Source organism: Eubalaena glacialis, chromosome 1 (assembly GCF_028564815.1).
Source record: "Eubalaena glacialis isolate mEubGla1 chromosome 1, mEubGla1.1.hap2.+ XY, whole genome shotgun sequence".
Lineage (NCBI taxonomy): Eukaryota > Metazoa > Chordata > Mammalia > Artiodactyla > Balaenidae > Eubalaena > Eubalaena glacialis.
In genome coordinates this window covers 222331443-222348516 of record NC_083716.1, presented here as the reverse complement: position 1 = coordinate 222348516, position 17074 = coordinate 222331443, and the positions used below count along the sequence as shown (strand labels likewise).

Below are 17074 nucleotides of genomic sequence, written 5' to 3'. Positions count from 1 at the left end.
TGACCAGTGTGAGGTGATACCTCATTGTAGTTTTGATTTGCATTTCTCTAATAACTAGTGATGTTGAGCATCTTTTCATGTGCTTTTTGGCCAACATTGTATGTCTTCTTTGGAGAAATGTCTATTTAGATTTTCTGCCCATTTTTTGATTGGGTTGTTTGTTTTTTGATATTAAGCTGCATGAGCTGTTTGTATATTTTGGAGATTAATCCCTTGTTGGTTGCTTCGTTTGCAAGTATTTTCTCCCATTCTGAGAGTTGTCTTTTCATTTTGTTTATGGTTCCCTTTGCTGTGCAAAAGCTTTTAAGTTTAATTAGGTCCCATTTATTTATTTTTGTTTTTATTCACCAGCCCTATTCTGCCAGGTCCTTCCCAACTGCCATATCTCCATCTGCCCCGGTGGCCTGGGGAGCATCTGACAGGTCACTGTCCTTCCTAATTCCAAACAGGGAGCAAGGCACAGGGCCCTCCACCCTGAGAGCCCCCCAATGTCAGGGGAGTTGCACCGACACTGCCTCTAATGCTCTTCTCTAAAAACCCTCCCCTCTCCCGCTCCAGACCTCTTATCTAGTTAAGGTCCCTTTCAAATCTCTTCTTACAGCTTAGCCCTTTCACTTAAAACTGCAAGATCCGGCACCTTGTTCTCTCCAGTCAGCTGGGAGGGGTGAAAACCACCCATGAATTAATACTTCTCCTAACATCTCACCGCACTCTGGAGGAAAGAAAAACTTCAAATATGGTGCATCTGGGCCTCCCCGTCCTAGACAAGTGTACGGTTATCCAGAGATCCCCAGCCCAGGATAAGGTGGGCAGTGATCCCTCTCTATGCGGGGCTGGCACAGAGGCCCACGCTCTGCAGTGAAGGGGCAGGCAGTGCACCCAGTGGTTTGCTGACAGCGCAGGTTTGAAGTCATACTAGCCTGGACTCATCAGGTCTCCTCTACTTATTGATGAGATCTTGGGCAAATCATCCACCTCCTCTAGGCCTCAGTCTCCTCACCTGTAACAAGATGCCACCACCTCCCAGGACCCCTGCGTGGAGCAGACTGTCAACACTGAACTCAGTGCCTGGCACGTACCTGCTCCCGAAATAAGGCCCACCCATTAGTTCTCAAAACCACACACACACTCAACCAGAGCCAGGCTTTGGGGCTCAAAGGGAGTCCCCACACTCCCTTCCCAAGCCCTTTTACCAGGACCTCTCTACACGAACGTGTGGGAGCCACTACTCCCCTTGTGTTCATTCTTGGGTGCAGGAAACAGATCCCTACTCAGGCTGGGTCAAGTCAGAATAGGGGTGTATGTAGTTAGGACCCTTTCAGCGGCTCATATCTGGCTCGAATTAGCTGAAGCCAAACAGGAAAAAGGAGGGGGTCCCCTTTGACTCACATAACCTAAAATTCCAGGGCTATCTGCCTGCAGTCACACTGGACCCAAGGACTCCACGGACACCACCCAGACTTGGCCTTGCCTGCCCCAGCTCTCAGCTCTGCCTCCCTGTCTCGGCATGGTTCCACCTCCCCTCAGGGCCAGCAGCTGCAGGCTCATCCTCTCAGCAGCCCTCCTGGCGGAAACTTGCCTCTTTCTCGGTTGTTCCAGCAAAAGGCCAGGACTGGGCCTTGGTAGGCCAAACCGGGCCACATGGGAATTCCTGAACCGATCACCACAGCCACAGAGACACAGGTAAAGGAGTGGGCTCAACCCAACCAGGCCCCTGGGCTGAGTGAGGCGGTACTGGGAAGAAGGCAGGAACGGAAACCACCAGGTGCCTGCCCTCCCTCCACAGCCCGGCTCCACGAACCCGCTCGCCAGTCACACTCGTATTCAGCTCCCACTGCCAATGGCCTGAGAGTCTCGTTAGTTCCCAGCTGAAACTCAGGAGAGGGACAATGTAACTGTCCCAGCTGTTTGTTAGGCAGTGATTTCCACACCAGGCCTCATGACAGGTGCTGCTGGCTGAGGACTGGTGCCCATGGGTAGGAGTCCTACTGGATCCCATCAGCGGGGGCAAAAAGCAGGGTTGGAAGATGGGGTCTCACAGTTCAAACAAGGCTGCTTGGCCTGTCCGCTGGGGAAGAGCCATGGGCGGGGCAGTTTCTGTTAGCAGTAGTAGGGGAACAGCAGGCCTCACGAGTGACACATCCAACTGCACCCATGGCATCCGGAATGGAAACAACTTTATTGATACCTGAGAAAAAGTGCAGGAGAAACATTCCTTCTGACCACTCAGCCCGTTCCCTTGGGCCAGGTCATCTAGAGGCTGGACCAGTCCTCTCACCCTGCCCCTGAGTTGTGGGTCATTTGGGGCCTTGCTGACCAGTGCCCAAAGGCCAGAGAAGTCCGCAGCCAGAGTCTGGAGAGAGAACATCTGTAGCCGTGGCTCCTGAGGCCGGGGGCGGGGCCAGCATGGCAGCCTCACTGGTCAAGGTCTAGAGCCTCTTGGGTCACAGTTCGGAGTCCGATGGAAAACAACTCCTCCCAGGGCTCCCGGATCCAGGCCAGCAGGGCCGTCAGCTGCTCCGGACACATGACATGGAGTGCCCAAAAGCTCTCCAGCCGGGACACCTGGCAGACAACCAGTAGTGAGGTGAGACTCACAAGGGCCACACCAGAGCAGGGGAGGCAGGGAAGGCCTCAGGGGGACCCGCTGCCCCTCCCTGGTTCATGGCCTCTTCTCATCCCCAAGCCTGTGTCACTCCCCATAAGAGATCCCGACTCTGAGTTATTTAAACAGAACCCAATCAGCCTTGACTGAAGGCCCCAAAAGGGCTTTCGCATTTACCACCTGGTTTCTTTAACCCTCCCTGTTTCCAGAATATCATCAGTCCTGGAGTCAATTCCAAGGAACTGCCTGGGGTTCAGTTCCTGGCTCTGCCACTTGTGACCTGGGCATGTTGGTTAACATCCCCAAGCCTCAGCGTCCTCAACTGTAACTGGACTAATAATCATAGTACCTCCTCACGTGGAGGCTGTAAAGACCACACGGCTGGCACACGGGCCCCATCAGACACGAACTCCAAGGAGCCGGGTGCTTCATTAGGGCCTCCCAGCTAACACAAGGCTGGGCTTCAAGTCCAGGGTGTTTCCGCTGCCTACAACTGCCTCCCTCCCTACTGTCCAAACCCCGTGACAGCCTCCCAGTTCCCTGCACCCTGATCCTCGGTGTCCCCCTACCCTGACTGCCCGTGGTAAGTCCCACACGGCCCGACACACGCGCTCCCACACCTCGTCGTAGAAGACCAGCCGCAGGTCGTCCGGGGCCCCGCGATATAGCAGCACGGAGCTCAGGCTGCTGAGCGGCTGCTGCTCCCTGACACGCACCGCAGGGCCTGGCCCGGGGGCTGGGGCCTTCTCAGAGGCTTCGCCCGATGCCGCTGCAAGAGGGGGCTCCGCCTGGGACCCTATAGGGTCCTCATCTAACAGGTACAGGGTGGACAGAGTCAGCAACAGGGACACAGGGCAGGTAGAAGGCCCTGGAGGGAAAGAGGCAGGGTGAGGCCTGGAGCAGAAGGCCATGGAAGAGCCCAGATCCCCCGGGCAGCGTCCCAGCGCTGCTCAGAAGAGGAGTGACCACACTGAGGCAGCCACAATGCGGCCTGTGCCTCTGGGGGCCAAGGCCCCCCTTTCCCAAACGCCAGGGATCTCTAGCCTCCAAGATCTCGGAGGCCCAAGACAAAGGGAACCTGCCCGACCACCCCACCTCCCTGTGGGAAAGGACCGGCTCTCGTCTTCACCACAAGGATGAGGTGGAGCAGACCCAGACGATCTGGGCCCAAAAGCAAAGGTCTCTGAGCCACGGACGCCCCAGGGCACCTCCTGGCCCCTCCCAGAGGGGCCGGGAACACCGAGGCTGTTATTTGGGTAGGAAGTCCACATCCCAGCACTGAGAATTGCTACAAGGCACGGAGAGGCGCTGGGGGGCTGGGGGGCCGGGGCCTTACCTTCAACCAGGAATGCCCGAAGATAGAAGAACCGGAGAGGCTCCAAGGAAGGGTCTGTCTCTAGCAACGGCCTGGGGAGAAGGCGGCAGGCCCAGGAAGGAGTGGTCAGCCAGGGGATGGGAAGTACCACGAGGGGGTAGAGTGGGGAGAAGGCCAGGCCCGGGTCAGGAGGCATGGGCGCTCAGGGCCCGACCAGGGGCTTGTGGAGAGAGGGCCCGTGCTCCACGAGCAGCCGTCTGGGCCTCAGCCTGGCCTCAGCCTCCTTATCGACTCACCAGAGCCGATGCTTCGGGGTCACCTCCTCCTCCGTGGCGCTGACGCTGCTCCTCCGGGTGGGGGGCAGAGACTGCAAGACATCTGGACAGAGCCAGCCAGGGACAGGGAGCCCTCAAAGACTCCATCTCTTGCATCCCAACCTCTCAACACCTTCCCATCCTCCGCACTGCGGAACTTCCAAGAGGGATGGGTCCCGTTACCCGGCTGTCTCCGCTGCGGGCACCAGAGCTGGCGCTGTGGCCCTCGGCCCCCACCCTACCCTCCCTCCTCCCCCTTCCCTCTCTCACCCGTAAGCTCCTCCAGGAAGGCCCGGCAGTGCCTGGCATCTCGGGGCAGCAGGACACAGCCACCTGCCCCGGCCGCCCACTCCAGCCGCAGGCTCTGTCCTGCCAGGCCCAGCTCTATGCTACTCAGATCCTGCAGGGGAATGGCCAGGGTCGGCTGCAGCCAGCCAGCCGGAGGCCCGCTGTGGAGACAGTGAGGGCAGAGTGGCAGGAATGAGCGAGAGCAGAGTGAGAGCATGGGGGCCCCAGACGGACCCCTCCCTGGCCGTGGCCCCGCTCACTCACCGGATCTCCCCTGTCACCTTCAACACGTACAGCCTGTGGTCAGACACAACCGCGAGACACAGAAACTCCCCAGGGTGCCCTGCCAACACCAGTGGCACCTAAGGGGAAGAGGAAGTTGATGTGAAACAGAGAGAACCAGAGAGGCGGCTGCCAGGCTGAGGGCCGAGCTACCGGCGACACTGCGCGTCCATCCCAGCCTCTCCATCGGCCTTGCTCTCTATCCCACAGCCCCGCCTGCACTCAGACCCGCGGCAGGCTCTTAGCAGGTCTCCCTGCCTATCATCTCGCCCCCTCCAATCCACCCTCTGACAGAACAACTGTCCCCAAACGCAAAACCTATTGCCACTCCCCTGCTTCCAAGGCCTGCAGTGGCTCCCGCAGGACTCAGGTTGAAGTCCAAACTCCGTGGCCGACACAAGACAATGCTCCTGAATGAGCCCTGCCTGCCTGTTCAGACTCCTCTCAGGACCCCCACCCCGTGGCTGTCCCGATCACGGCCAGTTCTCCCCACTAGCTACTCTCTCAGGCCTCCATGCATTTACTGCTTCCTTTTCCTAGAACATTCTTTTCCTCCCTCTATGGAACTCATCCTTCAAGACTTGGTTTAGCCATCACCACAGGAAGCGGAGGCTTCCCTGGCCCACAGAGGCTGGATCAGATGCCCCTCTACGGCCTGAGCCTGATTCCAGCGCTTGCACACCGCGTCATGACAGGCTGTTCCTCGCACCAGAAGAGAAGATGGAGGGCAAGACCGATGTCTTCTAGATCCTTAGTGTCCTGCAGCTGCTCAGAGCTCCACAGAGAGGGTCTGATGGCATGGGGGATATACAATAATGGCCGGAGACCCCATTTACTAAGTGCCAGGGGCTGCACCAGGCAGCCTGCAGACGTCGGCTCTCACGTGTGCTCCACACCCGGTGAGGTAGGCAGTATCCTCCCCGTGGTAGAGGGGAGACAACGGAGACTCAAATACCAGGAAACGTGTCCACAGCCACACTGAGAGCAGCTGCCGGAGTTTAAACCAGAAGCCAGACCTGGGGGCTCCAGCGCAACCGCCTGGACACACTTTGCTGTGGTGGAAACAGGCGGGCACAGGGTAGAGCCAGGCTGGCACAGACCTTGAGGCAGCACTGGAACTCCTCTTGGGCATCGGTGAACACCTCGACGTCCAGGAAGAGCCGGAGTCGGTGGTCCACAGAGCGGAGGCCACAGCGCTCAGGGGCTGGGGGCAAGCGGTGGGCCGTCAGCCTGCCCCGGCCACCCTGGCTCCAGGGCCCCTCCCCCGAACACCCCCGTCTCCGTTCGCCTAGACTCACGGGGGCTGAGGCTCCAACTGTGGCGGTCACGGGAGGCCGGTGCCTGAGATGGGGCACTGCCGGCCCCGGTGCTGTAGGCACTGTGGCCAGGAGGGCCGTGGCCGGGGCTCGGGGACTGCGAGGGGGCCGGCGATTGCTCTCCCTGTCCCTGTTCTCCACTGGGGGTTCCAGGGGACAGGAGAACCACGTGATCACTACCACAGTTTGGACACACAGCAGGCGATTCTGGAGGGAGGATGGGCACAGTCCCGTGAATCACACACACAGCACCACACCCGCCCGCTGTGCTCACAGCACTCCCTCCCCACTCCCCCATCTCCAGCTCCACACGCTAGCTGCTCCGCACGCTCCCAGCCCACCTGATGCCCTCTGCAGGACCGGCTGCTGACCAATCGCTCCCCGCCCCAGTGAGGGATGAGCAAGCCCGGAGCCTCGGCCCACAGCCTCCTCAATACACCCTGCCTTCTCATCTCAGGCTGCCTCAGAGAGGGCCAAACTCAGCCAGGCCCTGCTCTGGGCCCCTCACACAGCCTTGGGCTGGGCGTGTACTCGATGTCTGAAAGCCCCAAATCAACAGATAAGGGTCCGATTCCAGGCTCTGTTACTTGAAGGCTGTCATCTAAGCAACTCTGACAAGTCACCTAAGCGCTCTGTGCCTGGTGCCTCATCTGTGAGATGGGAAGGATGAGGGTATCTATCCTAGAGGGTGGTCAGGATGAGGGAATGGAATTGGGTAAAGATTCCAGGACACAGATCAGCGATGAGAAAGGAAACATTCTTTGAGCAGCTACAATGCACTGGGGACGTGCTAGACCCTTTGACGTTGTATCAAAACTCTCCTGAGCCCGTTTTGCAAGTAAGGAAAGCAAGGATCAAATGACTGACGCACCCTGCCCGAGACCACATGGCTGGGGGGTCATAGTGGCAGCTACCGTTTGTGGAGGTCCTTGGTTCTGTGCCAGGCAACTGTGCCTGGTGCCGTTTTGTCACTTTTAAATCTCCTAATGTCACGGGGCAAGTCCATTCTCTTCTCTGCTCAGATGAGGTGACTGAGGCTCAAATCAAAGGAGAATGGAGCACACAGGAACATTCATGACGAATGCCACCACCGAAAGGACCCCCAGGGCCACAGGACCCATGGTGCACAGACAGGGTCGGGGCCAGCGTGGGGCTCTTTCCGTTGCACACACTGTGCTGCTGGGCCTTGGGGGGCTGCGGCTGCCAGGGCAAATTCAGGGTGGGGGATGGAGAGGGCTCAATTTTCTGAATAAAATTTAAACCCCTGCTCCAGCTGCTGCCAAGAAGGGAAAAATGACTAATAAAAATCATACATTTCAACGCAGGTGTTACCAAGCATATTTCTTTCTTCTTCAGTGTCTTCAGAGACGTGGCTTTTTGACTGGTCTGTAATGGAAAAACCTCTCGTCTTAAAGAACAGGATGTGAAGAGATGCCACGAGGCACTGCTCGGTATCAAGTAGCTCACAAGGTCAGTCAGGGAAGGACAATCTAAGCCAACTCCCACAGCATCCTACTCCGCAGCCAGAGGACCCAGCACTGCAGTGGGGGCTCCGTAGGTTTTATGTCGTTTCTGACATATTAGTCAAAAAAAGGAGAGAAAGGCTCCAACTTATGAAAAAATAATGGGTATGTTTAAGCAGTTACAGAGACTGTATTTCCTGACTTTAAGGGGGAAAAAAGGATGTAATTTCTTCTTTTCTTTCTTTCTTTTTTTGTGAATGCGGCAGGCAGACGGTTTTAATTTTTCCTCCAGGCAGAAAAGTTGGTCCCCACTCCTTTCTGCCCTAGGGCTCCCCCTCCCCACTCCCACCTCAAAACCATTTTCCCTGAAGCGGCAGGAGGCGCGCGGGTAGGGAGCTCAAGGGCAGGCAGGGCTGGTACCTGTCTTCCGGAACAGAGGCCTCCAGCCTTCCTCACCGTCCAGTCCCGACCTGGGCTCCTCTGGCTTGAACTCGTGGCCACAGCGCAGACACTGGAGTCTGCCGCCGGGTGGGTCCCTCGCCTCCCCAAGCTGATGCTTCCCCAAGGTGGCTGCTGGGGTCAACACAGCCAGCAGCTCCTGAAACAGGGCGGGCCAAACAGCGCCGTGAGCAGGACCCCAGCCCTCGGGCTTCCAACCTCCCGCAGCCTCCTGGGCCCCACGCCAGGCCCCGTCACCTGGACAGCCGCCTGGGCATCTGGCTCCAGCACCACATAGCGACGCAACTGCCGGTCGGGGCAGATGTAGGAGAAGCGGAGAACGAGGACGGGGCCCGCAGGGTGTGGATCTGAGCCCTGCGCAGGCAGAGGGGGTCGGAGGGATGAGGGTTACACTGCGAGCGTGGAGGAAAACAAAGCTCTGGACTCCGTCAGAATGCTTTTGCTGACGGCCATGCTCCAGCCCAGAAGCTCTGCTCCTCAGCCCCGCCTCCCAAGCCGCCTGGGGCCCACCTTCCCCCCCTCAGCGCCCCTCCGAGGCTCTAAGCTCAGAGAGAGAGTGTGGGAAACATGCCACCCAGTGCCTGGCACCCAACGCCATGTTGTCAGAGTCGGCTCCCGAAAAAAGCCCAGCGCCTCTTCCAGAACCCCGGCTCCCACCGCTCACCTCGGGCACCGGCTCGCTCTGGGTCTGGGTCTCAGCCTCTATCTCAGCTGCCTCCAGACTCTGGAGCTCAAGCCGTTCCAGGGTTCGAGCTGCTTGGAGCTCCACCTCAAACAGGTGGCCGGCAGTGACCCAGAGAAAGCATTCCCTGCCCCGCAGGCCCTCGGGCCCCTCCAGGGGACACACCAACATGGGGCGGCAGAGCTCCACTGAGGAGAGACCAAGAGAGGGACCCTGTGAGGAGAGACAGGCAGCCAAGACCCTGCCCCCCCGTGGGGTGGCCGTCCATCCCGAAGGGGTCAGCCAGCCCGCACCTGGGGTCTCCTAGCCCCCAGACACGTCCGCGGCCGGGCCGCCCCCGCGCGGCAAGCGAGCACTCACCCTCCAGCTCGCTTTGCTCCTCCTCCTCTTCCTCTCTTCCTCCCTCCTCCTCTCCCTCCTCCAGCTCCTCCTCCTCCTGCGGCTCCGGCTCCACCCTGACCGCCTCTGCCTCCTCCTGTGGAGACCCCTTCTCAGGGGGCGGAGGGCCGCGCACAGCATCTGGGCTCGGGGCGTCCGGAGGCCGGGTGCCGAGGGCAGCGGCCCCGGAGGCCTCCAGGTGACTCCTGTACTGCAGCCAGTCACGGCCAAACCGGTCCCGGAAGCTGTTCATGAGCTCCAGCTCCCGATGCTGCTGCACAAACCGCCCTGGGCAGGCGGGGGAGCGCAGCTCAGCGAGCCCGGACCGCCACGATCCCCGGCGGCCCCGGCCTCTTCTGAGCGGGCTCCTCCGGGTGAGGTAAAAGGGGGTGCGACGGCAGGGGGAGAGCCAGGTCGGAGGGAGCCCGTCCCAGAGCGCCTTCTGTGGGACACTGTGGTCACGTGCGCCTCAGAAGCGCGCGGCACCTGCTGCTTTGGGAGACTGGACAGACCGAGCAGCACATTTAAGGTCCTGAGACGTCCTGAAGAAACTACTTAACTCTCGCTTAACACAGCTTTTCCCAGACTGACCGGGCCACGGAATCCTTTCATCGCCTGACCTCTGACATCCAACAGAAACAGTGTTCCTTGAAAAACCCTTTGGAAAGTGCTGCCCAGGAGCAGTCTCTTCTCCTTTCCCCGGACTAAAAGGAAAGCGGAAGGACGACGAGGCCCCTCACAATGCTCCACTCCACCAAAAATAAAAGTCCTCCCAGCCAGAAGACTGGAGCGCACTGGATGGGGGCAGGGGGGCTGGCGGTGGGCTAACTCACCAGCCGGGGAGGGGTCCAGAGTCCGGGGCTCCGGGTCCGTATCACTGGGTTCCGAGATACTCGCCCGCCTCACACGGACTCGGCTCTGAGGTCGGGTAGAGGGACCACATTCTATGAAAGCCAGGGGCCTGCCACCCAACCTGCCCAAAACACCCACCCACAGGCAAGGATAAGCCCTTACTTACTCCCAGTGCATCGGCTAACCAGAGCCACCATTGAGGCACCCAACCCCGGGCACGAGGCAGCCTAGGACACCATTTACCTTAACCTTACGAACCGGGGGCTGGGCCACAACGCCCCCCGACGAGGGGCTGTCACTCAAGTCAGGGCCGCCGGAGGTTTCCGTGGTACTCCCCACCGGCCAGGGCAGAGGTGGGGCCATGGGGCCAAGCCCTGAGGATGGGGAGGTCTGGCGTGGGGCAACAGGAAGGAGAAAGAGGTCGGAGCCAGGGAGCACCTCTGTCCCGCCCGAGCTCGCTGAGAGACGGGACACGCTTGCCAGCTGAGCAGGCAGCCCCCTCCCGCACAGCCCTCTATTTCCCTCAGCCAGTGCGCTCCCTTCACATCCTCCCAAATCGATCCCGCCATCATTCCCACCACACGAACCTGAAAATCAGTCAGTGACAAGGCCTTCCCATCAAGAAGGAACTGAGTGAAGATAAAAGGGGAGGGTAGTGTCGGTGGGGAGCACACGCCCTGGGGAGCCCCAAGCCAGGGCTGGGGGTCCTCCTAGCCCTGTAAGCACCAGCAGGGTCGGCGAGGGGGAACAGCATGATACGCAGGGGGTCCGAGGCCTTGGTCCCTAGCCTAGGGATGGGGGTGGAGAGGCAAGAGGGTGCAGGGGCTGGGGAGGCCTGGCAGGAAAGGGAAGGCAGAGCAGACGCGGGAAGACCACTCACCCCAGCAGCAGCGTCCCTGGCACGGGGTGACAAGCACCGGGCGGTGGCCGCTCGGTGCTCAGGGTGGAACCACAAAGGGTTCCCCTCCAGGCAGAGCTGGGGACAGGAAGAGGAGGCTGAGGCAGGCCTTGGGCGCCCCCGTGTGAGGAGGGATGCTGAGCAACTCAGCATCGGGGGGAGGGAGGGAAGGAAGGAGGGGCGCAAAGCTAGCTCCTGGGTCCTCACCTTGCGGAGCTCAGCCAGCAGCCACAGTGGCGACAGCTCCCTGTGTCGTTCCAGCAGGTTATAGGCCACATCCAGGTGCCGCAGGTTCCGCAGCTGCTCCAGGCCTGGGGCAGGGGTGAGAGGGGAGGAGGGGCATGCGGGTGAGCAAGGGTGGAGGGGGTGGGGGGCAGGGTTGGGGGGGCACAGCAGAAAGGCCAGCCTGGGCACCTCAGACCTGCCCGAAGGCCGCATGAGAGGTTCTGGGGGCACACGGGTCCCAGGCCGCCGAGTCTCACACTGCCGTCGTTCCCCTCCACGTCTGCCCCGCCCTCCCCTACAGCCTGGCCGCCCCATCTCCCCCACTCACCGTGCAGGCTCTGGAGCTCATTGCATCGCAGTATCAGGGTCCCCAGAGCAGCCCCCGAGGGTCCCATTCTCGGCACCAGACGCAGATGGTTATAGGAGATGTCCAGATGGCAGAGCTCAGACAAGTCCTGGGAGGGGGTGGGGGTGAGGAAGATTCTCTCCTTGACCAGACTCTAGTCAGGCTCCTCTGAACCCTCTTCTCGACTAGGCCTCAACCTTGGCCTATAAAGACTGCAGACTGTCAGCACAAATGATTTCATACCCCCCACCTCCCCCCACATTAAGGCTTGCACAAATCTACCAGTTTCTGATAGCTCCAGAATGACAACTCCAGCCCCCTTACACCGCTGCCCAGAAAAACTCAAGGCTGCCAGAAGGATTTAGTTTGCTCCAGCCAATGCCTGAAGATAGGGCCCAGGTCTCCCAGCCTCCATGGGACTTCGAAAAGTGCCAGTTAGCAAACCAGACAGGTTTCACACAGACCAATGCCCGTTTCCTGCTCTTCGTAAATTTCCACTTCCCTGACTTCAGAGGAACCCGTCTAGAGTTTGGTCAAGGAGAGAATCTGCTCAGGCCCTCCATCGTCCCCCTTCCCACTAGCTCACTCTCCGTTGAAAACGCCCACTGATGCACAGATCAAACTTGAGTTCAGTTCACGCTGAATAGCTTATTACTGATTTAAATAGTTTTACTACTAATTAAATATCACAAATAGTTTATTACCATTTTAACTAGTATCCAGCTTTATCTCTGACAGGGAGACATGGGAGAAGTGTTCTTCATCCTCACCACGAAAGCTACCCTTTTCTGAGCTAGGCACTGGGCTACGTAACATCAGATACCGTTCACAGTCATTTTAATACTATAAAAGTAGGTACTCCTAGGATGTGCACTTTACAGATAAAAAAACTGAGAGACTAACTAATTTGTCCCAAATCACACAGGGATAGGAGTTGAGATTTGAACACTGCTTTGTCTTAGGCTGGAATCTGTGCCTCCAAACAGTACCACCTCCCAGAATGCGGCTCCGAGGGGGTTAGGGGCCTGGGGGCGGGGGCAAGGGCAAGGTGGGAGCAAAAGGAGTCCAGGAGAGAGGATCAGAGCAGAACAATTAGAGGCCCCAGTGGCACCCGCCCAGCCAGGCTGTTCCTACTCACCCTCAGGAAACCCTCACAGTCCTGGACCTGATTGTGGCTCAGGTTCAAGAAGCGCAGAGCTGACAAGAGACGCTGAGGGGGGACGGGAAAAGGAAGTGGAAAATGGGACGCCCCCAGGCAGCCAACTGGCCCTCCTCCCTAAGGACCCATCCCCGTCATTCCCCAGTTCCCCAAAGCCCCTTCTGAGGCTCACTCACCACGGAGCTGTCTAAGGCAGTCAGAGCGTTGTAGCTGAAGTCGGCAGAGAGCAGCGCCAGCCAGGGCAGGGCGGAGCAGAGGTCACCACCGCAGGCTGAAAGGAGCTCCTGCGCAGGCAGGCAGGTGCTGTTACCTCCACTCTCCCCTCCCTACCATGCCAAGACCACGCTCTATCAGCCGGCCGTTCATTCACTCTTTATACACTGAGCTCGGTCTGGAGATGAAGACTTAAAGAAAGCCCAGGGCCCTGTCCCCAAGGAGTTCACTGTGGGCAGAGCGGGGAGGCAGACATGAGGATATTGCATACAATATGCTAGGCGTGACTGTAAACATATGGACAGGCACAGAGTGCTGCGGGAACACAGCAGAGGGAGCAAGGACACTGGGTCCAGAGGGAGGTGGGAGGCAGGAGGCAGGGAAGGCTGCAGAGAAGGGTGAACCCCAGAGCTTGGTCCTCCACGTCCCTCAGGACAAGGCATCCAGGTTCACCCCTCACCCTCCTCACCTCTAATGCCTGGAGGCTCCTGCTGCAAATCAGGGTCTCCAGCTGGGAATAGATGGCACGGAGGCCATGGAGGCAGTGGAGGGGGACACCTTGGAGCTGGGGCAAGGGAAGGGAGGGAGGGAGGAAGACTGAACTTCACAGAAGACAGAGGTCTCATCCCCGCCTCCCAACAGGGAGGCAGGAAAAGATGACAAAGCCACCTGTGGTTCAGGGCAGCATTAAGTGGAAGACAGTGGGTGGCACATCACTGCAGAGCAACGAGCACACTCAGGTCTGCCCCCCACACCCTACCAAAAGAGGCCACATCTCTTTCCCCGCCCCAAATGGCTGCTCAAGCTGGGTTTCGTGCACTGACATCCCCCAACACCCCATACCTCCAGCTGCCGAAGGGACTTGAATGGAAAGATTTTGATGGGCCCTGGGAGGCCAAGACCTGGGACATGGACCAGCTAAAAAAAAAAACCAAAAAAACACTCAGGTCACTGAGGTCCAGCACATGTCCCTTTCCTTGGCCTCTCTTCCCTAGCACAGCCAAGCACAGCTCTCACCTCATCTGAATCTGGGCCCTGCAGACTTCGTGCACTCATGCCATACCCCCAGCCCCGCCTCCACTGCTCTTTCGGGCTTTTTGTATATCCTACCCCATTCCCACCCCAGAACCTTGAGTGAAAGCGTTTTCTGCAGCACATCGAAGAGGAACTGAAGCTGGAGGATGACGGGGGAGTCGGCGGGGTGGGAAGGCAGAGCCACAAAGCCTGCCTGGCCAGGGCCCCATGGCCCCAGGTGCAGCTCAAATACGTGGTTCAGCTGCTGCAGTGTGGCAGTGAGCAGGCTCAGGGTGCTATGGCCAGACAGGACCGCATCCCCTGCAGGGAGAGGGGCAGACAGGAGGAGCACATAAGAAAAGGCTCTTTCCTTTTATTCTAAGACTTGTGACCCCAGGATACACCCACTCCAACTCATATTGTTGATCCTCCACTACAGGATCAAATTTTTTACCTCTTCCTTGCTCAAAAGTCTTCAACAGCTCTCCTCTACCTTCAAAAACTCCTAACTTTTCAGCCTGATGTAGCAGACTGCTTCACTACAAGACTCCAACTTTTCTAAATTTTCCTTCACCTTCTGCTCAAAAGAGCCTGGCCTACTCACAGTGCTGGAAATACAGTCGACTTGGTTCCCAGCCTCCTCATTTTCTGACACACCCCCTTCCACTCTGCCCAGCTTGAGACGTACCTTCTCTCCAGGAAGCTTTCTCAACACACAACACTGCTGAACTTTTCCCCATAATCACTCATTTTACATTAAAGTTGATTGCTTTATCTGTATTTTTTTTTTCTGATTGCAAAAGTAACATGCGCACTTAAAGAAACTTTCAAACAACACTAAAATACATGTCATGGAAATAACCACTCTATAGCACTAAGGTATTGTTATTGCTCCCCATGTTAAAACCGCTTTCTCCAATGAGACTCTCATCCTTGAGGGCATCTTTGGTATTCATTACTGCAACTAAAAAAGTACAACTACAAGGTAGGCAAAGAGGATTTTTTTTAAGTTTTTTTAAAAAATAAGGATTGACTAGAAGGATTTTGCAGAACTAGTACAGACAGGTCCCTCATACCTTTAAAATGTAATCCCCAATGGTTATATTTTATATGGAGTACAATATCAAAACCAGGAAATTGGCATTGGTACAATGTGTATATATAGATCTATGCTATTTTGCTACATGTAGATTCCTGTAACCACCACTACAATCAAGATACAAATCTATTCCATCACTGCAACACTCTCCCTCCTGCTACCTCTTTAGTCACTTGTGTCCCTGCACATGCACGCATGCGCGCGCGCACACACACACCATCAGCCCTAACCCCTGGAACCAAGTCAGATTTCTGCTGAATAAATTATCAACTCCTACAACCTTGTATGAAGGATTTTCTATGTACTTAACACTGAGGATAGATACAGACAAGGTTCAAGGACTCTCCCCACGCTCAAAGAGCCTCCCAGTCTACAAGCGGAGATAAGACATGTGCACAGTTAGTACTACAAGCCAGAAAGTAAAAATGCTATAGAGATTCCAGATACCATCAATAGGAGTGCAGAGTGATGGAAGGCAGCTAACGTTGAGTAATATGTGCCAGACACGTTACTTCATTTAAATGTCATCAGAATCTCCTAAAAAGCACTGTTAACACTCTCTTACAAATAAGGAAATTGGACTTCAAAGAAGAATCTCGATTGAGATCATACAGCTGGTAGGAAGCTGTCCATCTGATCTCAAAGCCAGGACTTGTTCTACCACAACTAATGCCATCCATTACTGAACAACGACTATGGCTCCACTGTGCCCAGGCTCCAAGGAAAGAAATTATAATAATTACTACCAATTTTGAGCACTTACTATATATGCAATCGTTGTTCTAAATGCTTTATGTGAATTAAAATTAATCCCCATAGCAACCTTTGAGGTAAGTACAATCATTATGTCGTTTTCCTGGTGAGGAAAACTAAGGCTCAGAAAACTTAAACAATTTGGTCAAGTTTGAAAGAGTTGGGATTCCAACCCAGGTGGGTCTGACTTCAAATCTCGTGCTTTTAATTATGCTAAACTTAGTGCTTTGCCACAGAACGATGATTATGACCAGTCCTTGGTCTCGAGGGGCTTATGGCCAAGTAACCATCACTTCCCTCTGAGAGTATCAGAGAACGCATGAAGGAAGTGGCACTGGAGTTTGGCCTCGAGGGATGGCTAAGATCTAGACTGTCAAAAGACAAAGGACAACAGAGAGAACAAACCCCGGAGGAGTAAAGAAATGAATTCTTCGACACCCAAACCCTCGTGACCCTAAACAGCTGTAACCCCATGACTCTTAGGGGGCGTTTCTCTGGAAGGTAGGAAGTACCCCATCTCGCCCCAGCCCAACCGGAAGTCTACTCACCGGACTCATGCAGCAGCCCAGCGAGCTTCCACACCAGGGAGTCCCGCGGGGCGGTAGTCATGGCCACAGGACGCTGGGGGCGGAGCCTGAGCAAAGAGGAAGCGGAAGAGCTTCAGGTGGGTGGTAGTGCCAAATGGCCAAGACGTCCGCGCAAACCGAGTCCTCGCGGAGAGAAAAAAAACAAAAAGGAGGGCGAGTAAGAGCTCCTCCTTGGTGTCCTTTCAAGGAGCATAAGGTCTAGCCAGCCAGACTTACCTTCCTGTATAATCCTGCCACCAGCTCTGCTTCCCGGCGCCTATCAATAATGGACAGGAAGTCCCGCCCCGGAAGAAAGGCGCGCGGGAGGGTCGGCCGTAAAGCAGGCCTCCGCTGCCGGAAACCACGCCCTAAGTCGTGCGAACGTGTCGGATGGGGGGCGGTGCCCGCTGGTTCTGTCGAGGGCGGGCCTTCTGCGGTGGCAGCTGCTTGAGCCCAGAGCACTGCTGCAAGTTGGGCCTCCGTTGATCACGCCCAGCTGTGGGCTCTGCACCTCCTGAGACGCCCGCTGGGCTCGGCGGTGCTCCTCCGAGCCAGTGAGGAAAATCTGACTCCTTGTTTGCAAACTGGGCGGGGAAGCAAAGTTTAGAGAAAAGGAATTTTCTGTTAGTAAGGAAAAGACTCGTCCAAAGTGAACACTCCTTTTTCAATTAAAGGAGAACGTGTCCGCCATGGAGGGACTTTTTTTGACATGTGTGAAAGAGCTGGAGCTGGCGGAGGTGCCATTTCTGGGGTTTCTTTGACAGTTTTTACTTAATCTCGCTCCAGACTCGCTTTTCTTTTTTCCTTCATCAATATCGGGCGCTCTCATTAGTGATTGTTAGCCCTC

The 17074-nt window shown here is 56.8% G+C and overlaps 1 protein-coding gene across 5 annotated transcripts; it reads right to left on the bottom strand.

Moving 5' to 3' along the window:
• Nucleotides 1-2160: 2160 nt before the first annotated feature.
• STK11IP (serine/threonine kinase 11 interacting protein) lies at nt 2161-16523 on the bottom strand. Of its 5 annotated transcripts, XM_061187798.1 has the most exons (26): nt 16465-16523; nt 16210-16295; nt 13925-14130; nt 13639-13713; nt 13265-13360; nt 12759-12866; nt 12562-12633; nt 11406-11532; nt 11060-11163; nt 10835-10930; nt 10542-10583; nt 10198-10344; nt 9936-10020; nt 9085-9390; nt 8707-8912; nt 8280-8396; nt 8004-8181; nt 7453-7506; nt 6103-6327; nt 5905-6008; nt 4787-4884; nt 4505-4683; nt 4217-4298; nt 3942-4012; nt 3226-3473; nt 2161-2565 (listed from the first exon to the last, which is right to left on the bottom strand). In XM_061187798.1, the coding sequence occupies exons 2-26, from the start codon at nt 16268-16270 to the stop codon at nt 2416-2418; spliced, it is 3237 nt and encodes a 1078-aa protein (XP_061043781.1). In that variant the 5' UTR covers nt 16271-16295; nt 16465-16523; the 3' UTR covers nt 2161-2415. The 5 variants fall into 5 exon arrangements, with proteins under 5 accessions (XP_061043781.1, XP_061043790.1, XP_061043798.1 ...); XM_061187807.1 differs by lacking the exon at nt 7453-7506; XM_061187815.1 differs by lacking the exon at nt 13265-13360.
• Nucleotides 16524-17074: the final 551 nt, after the last annotated feature.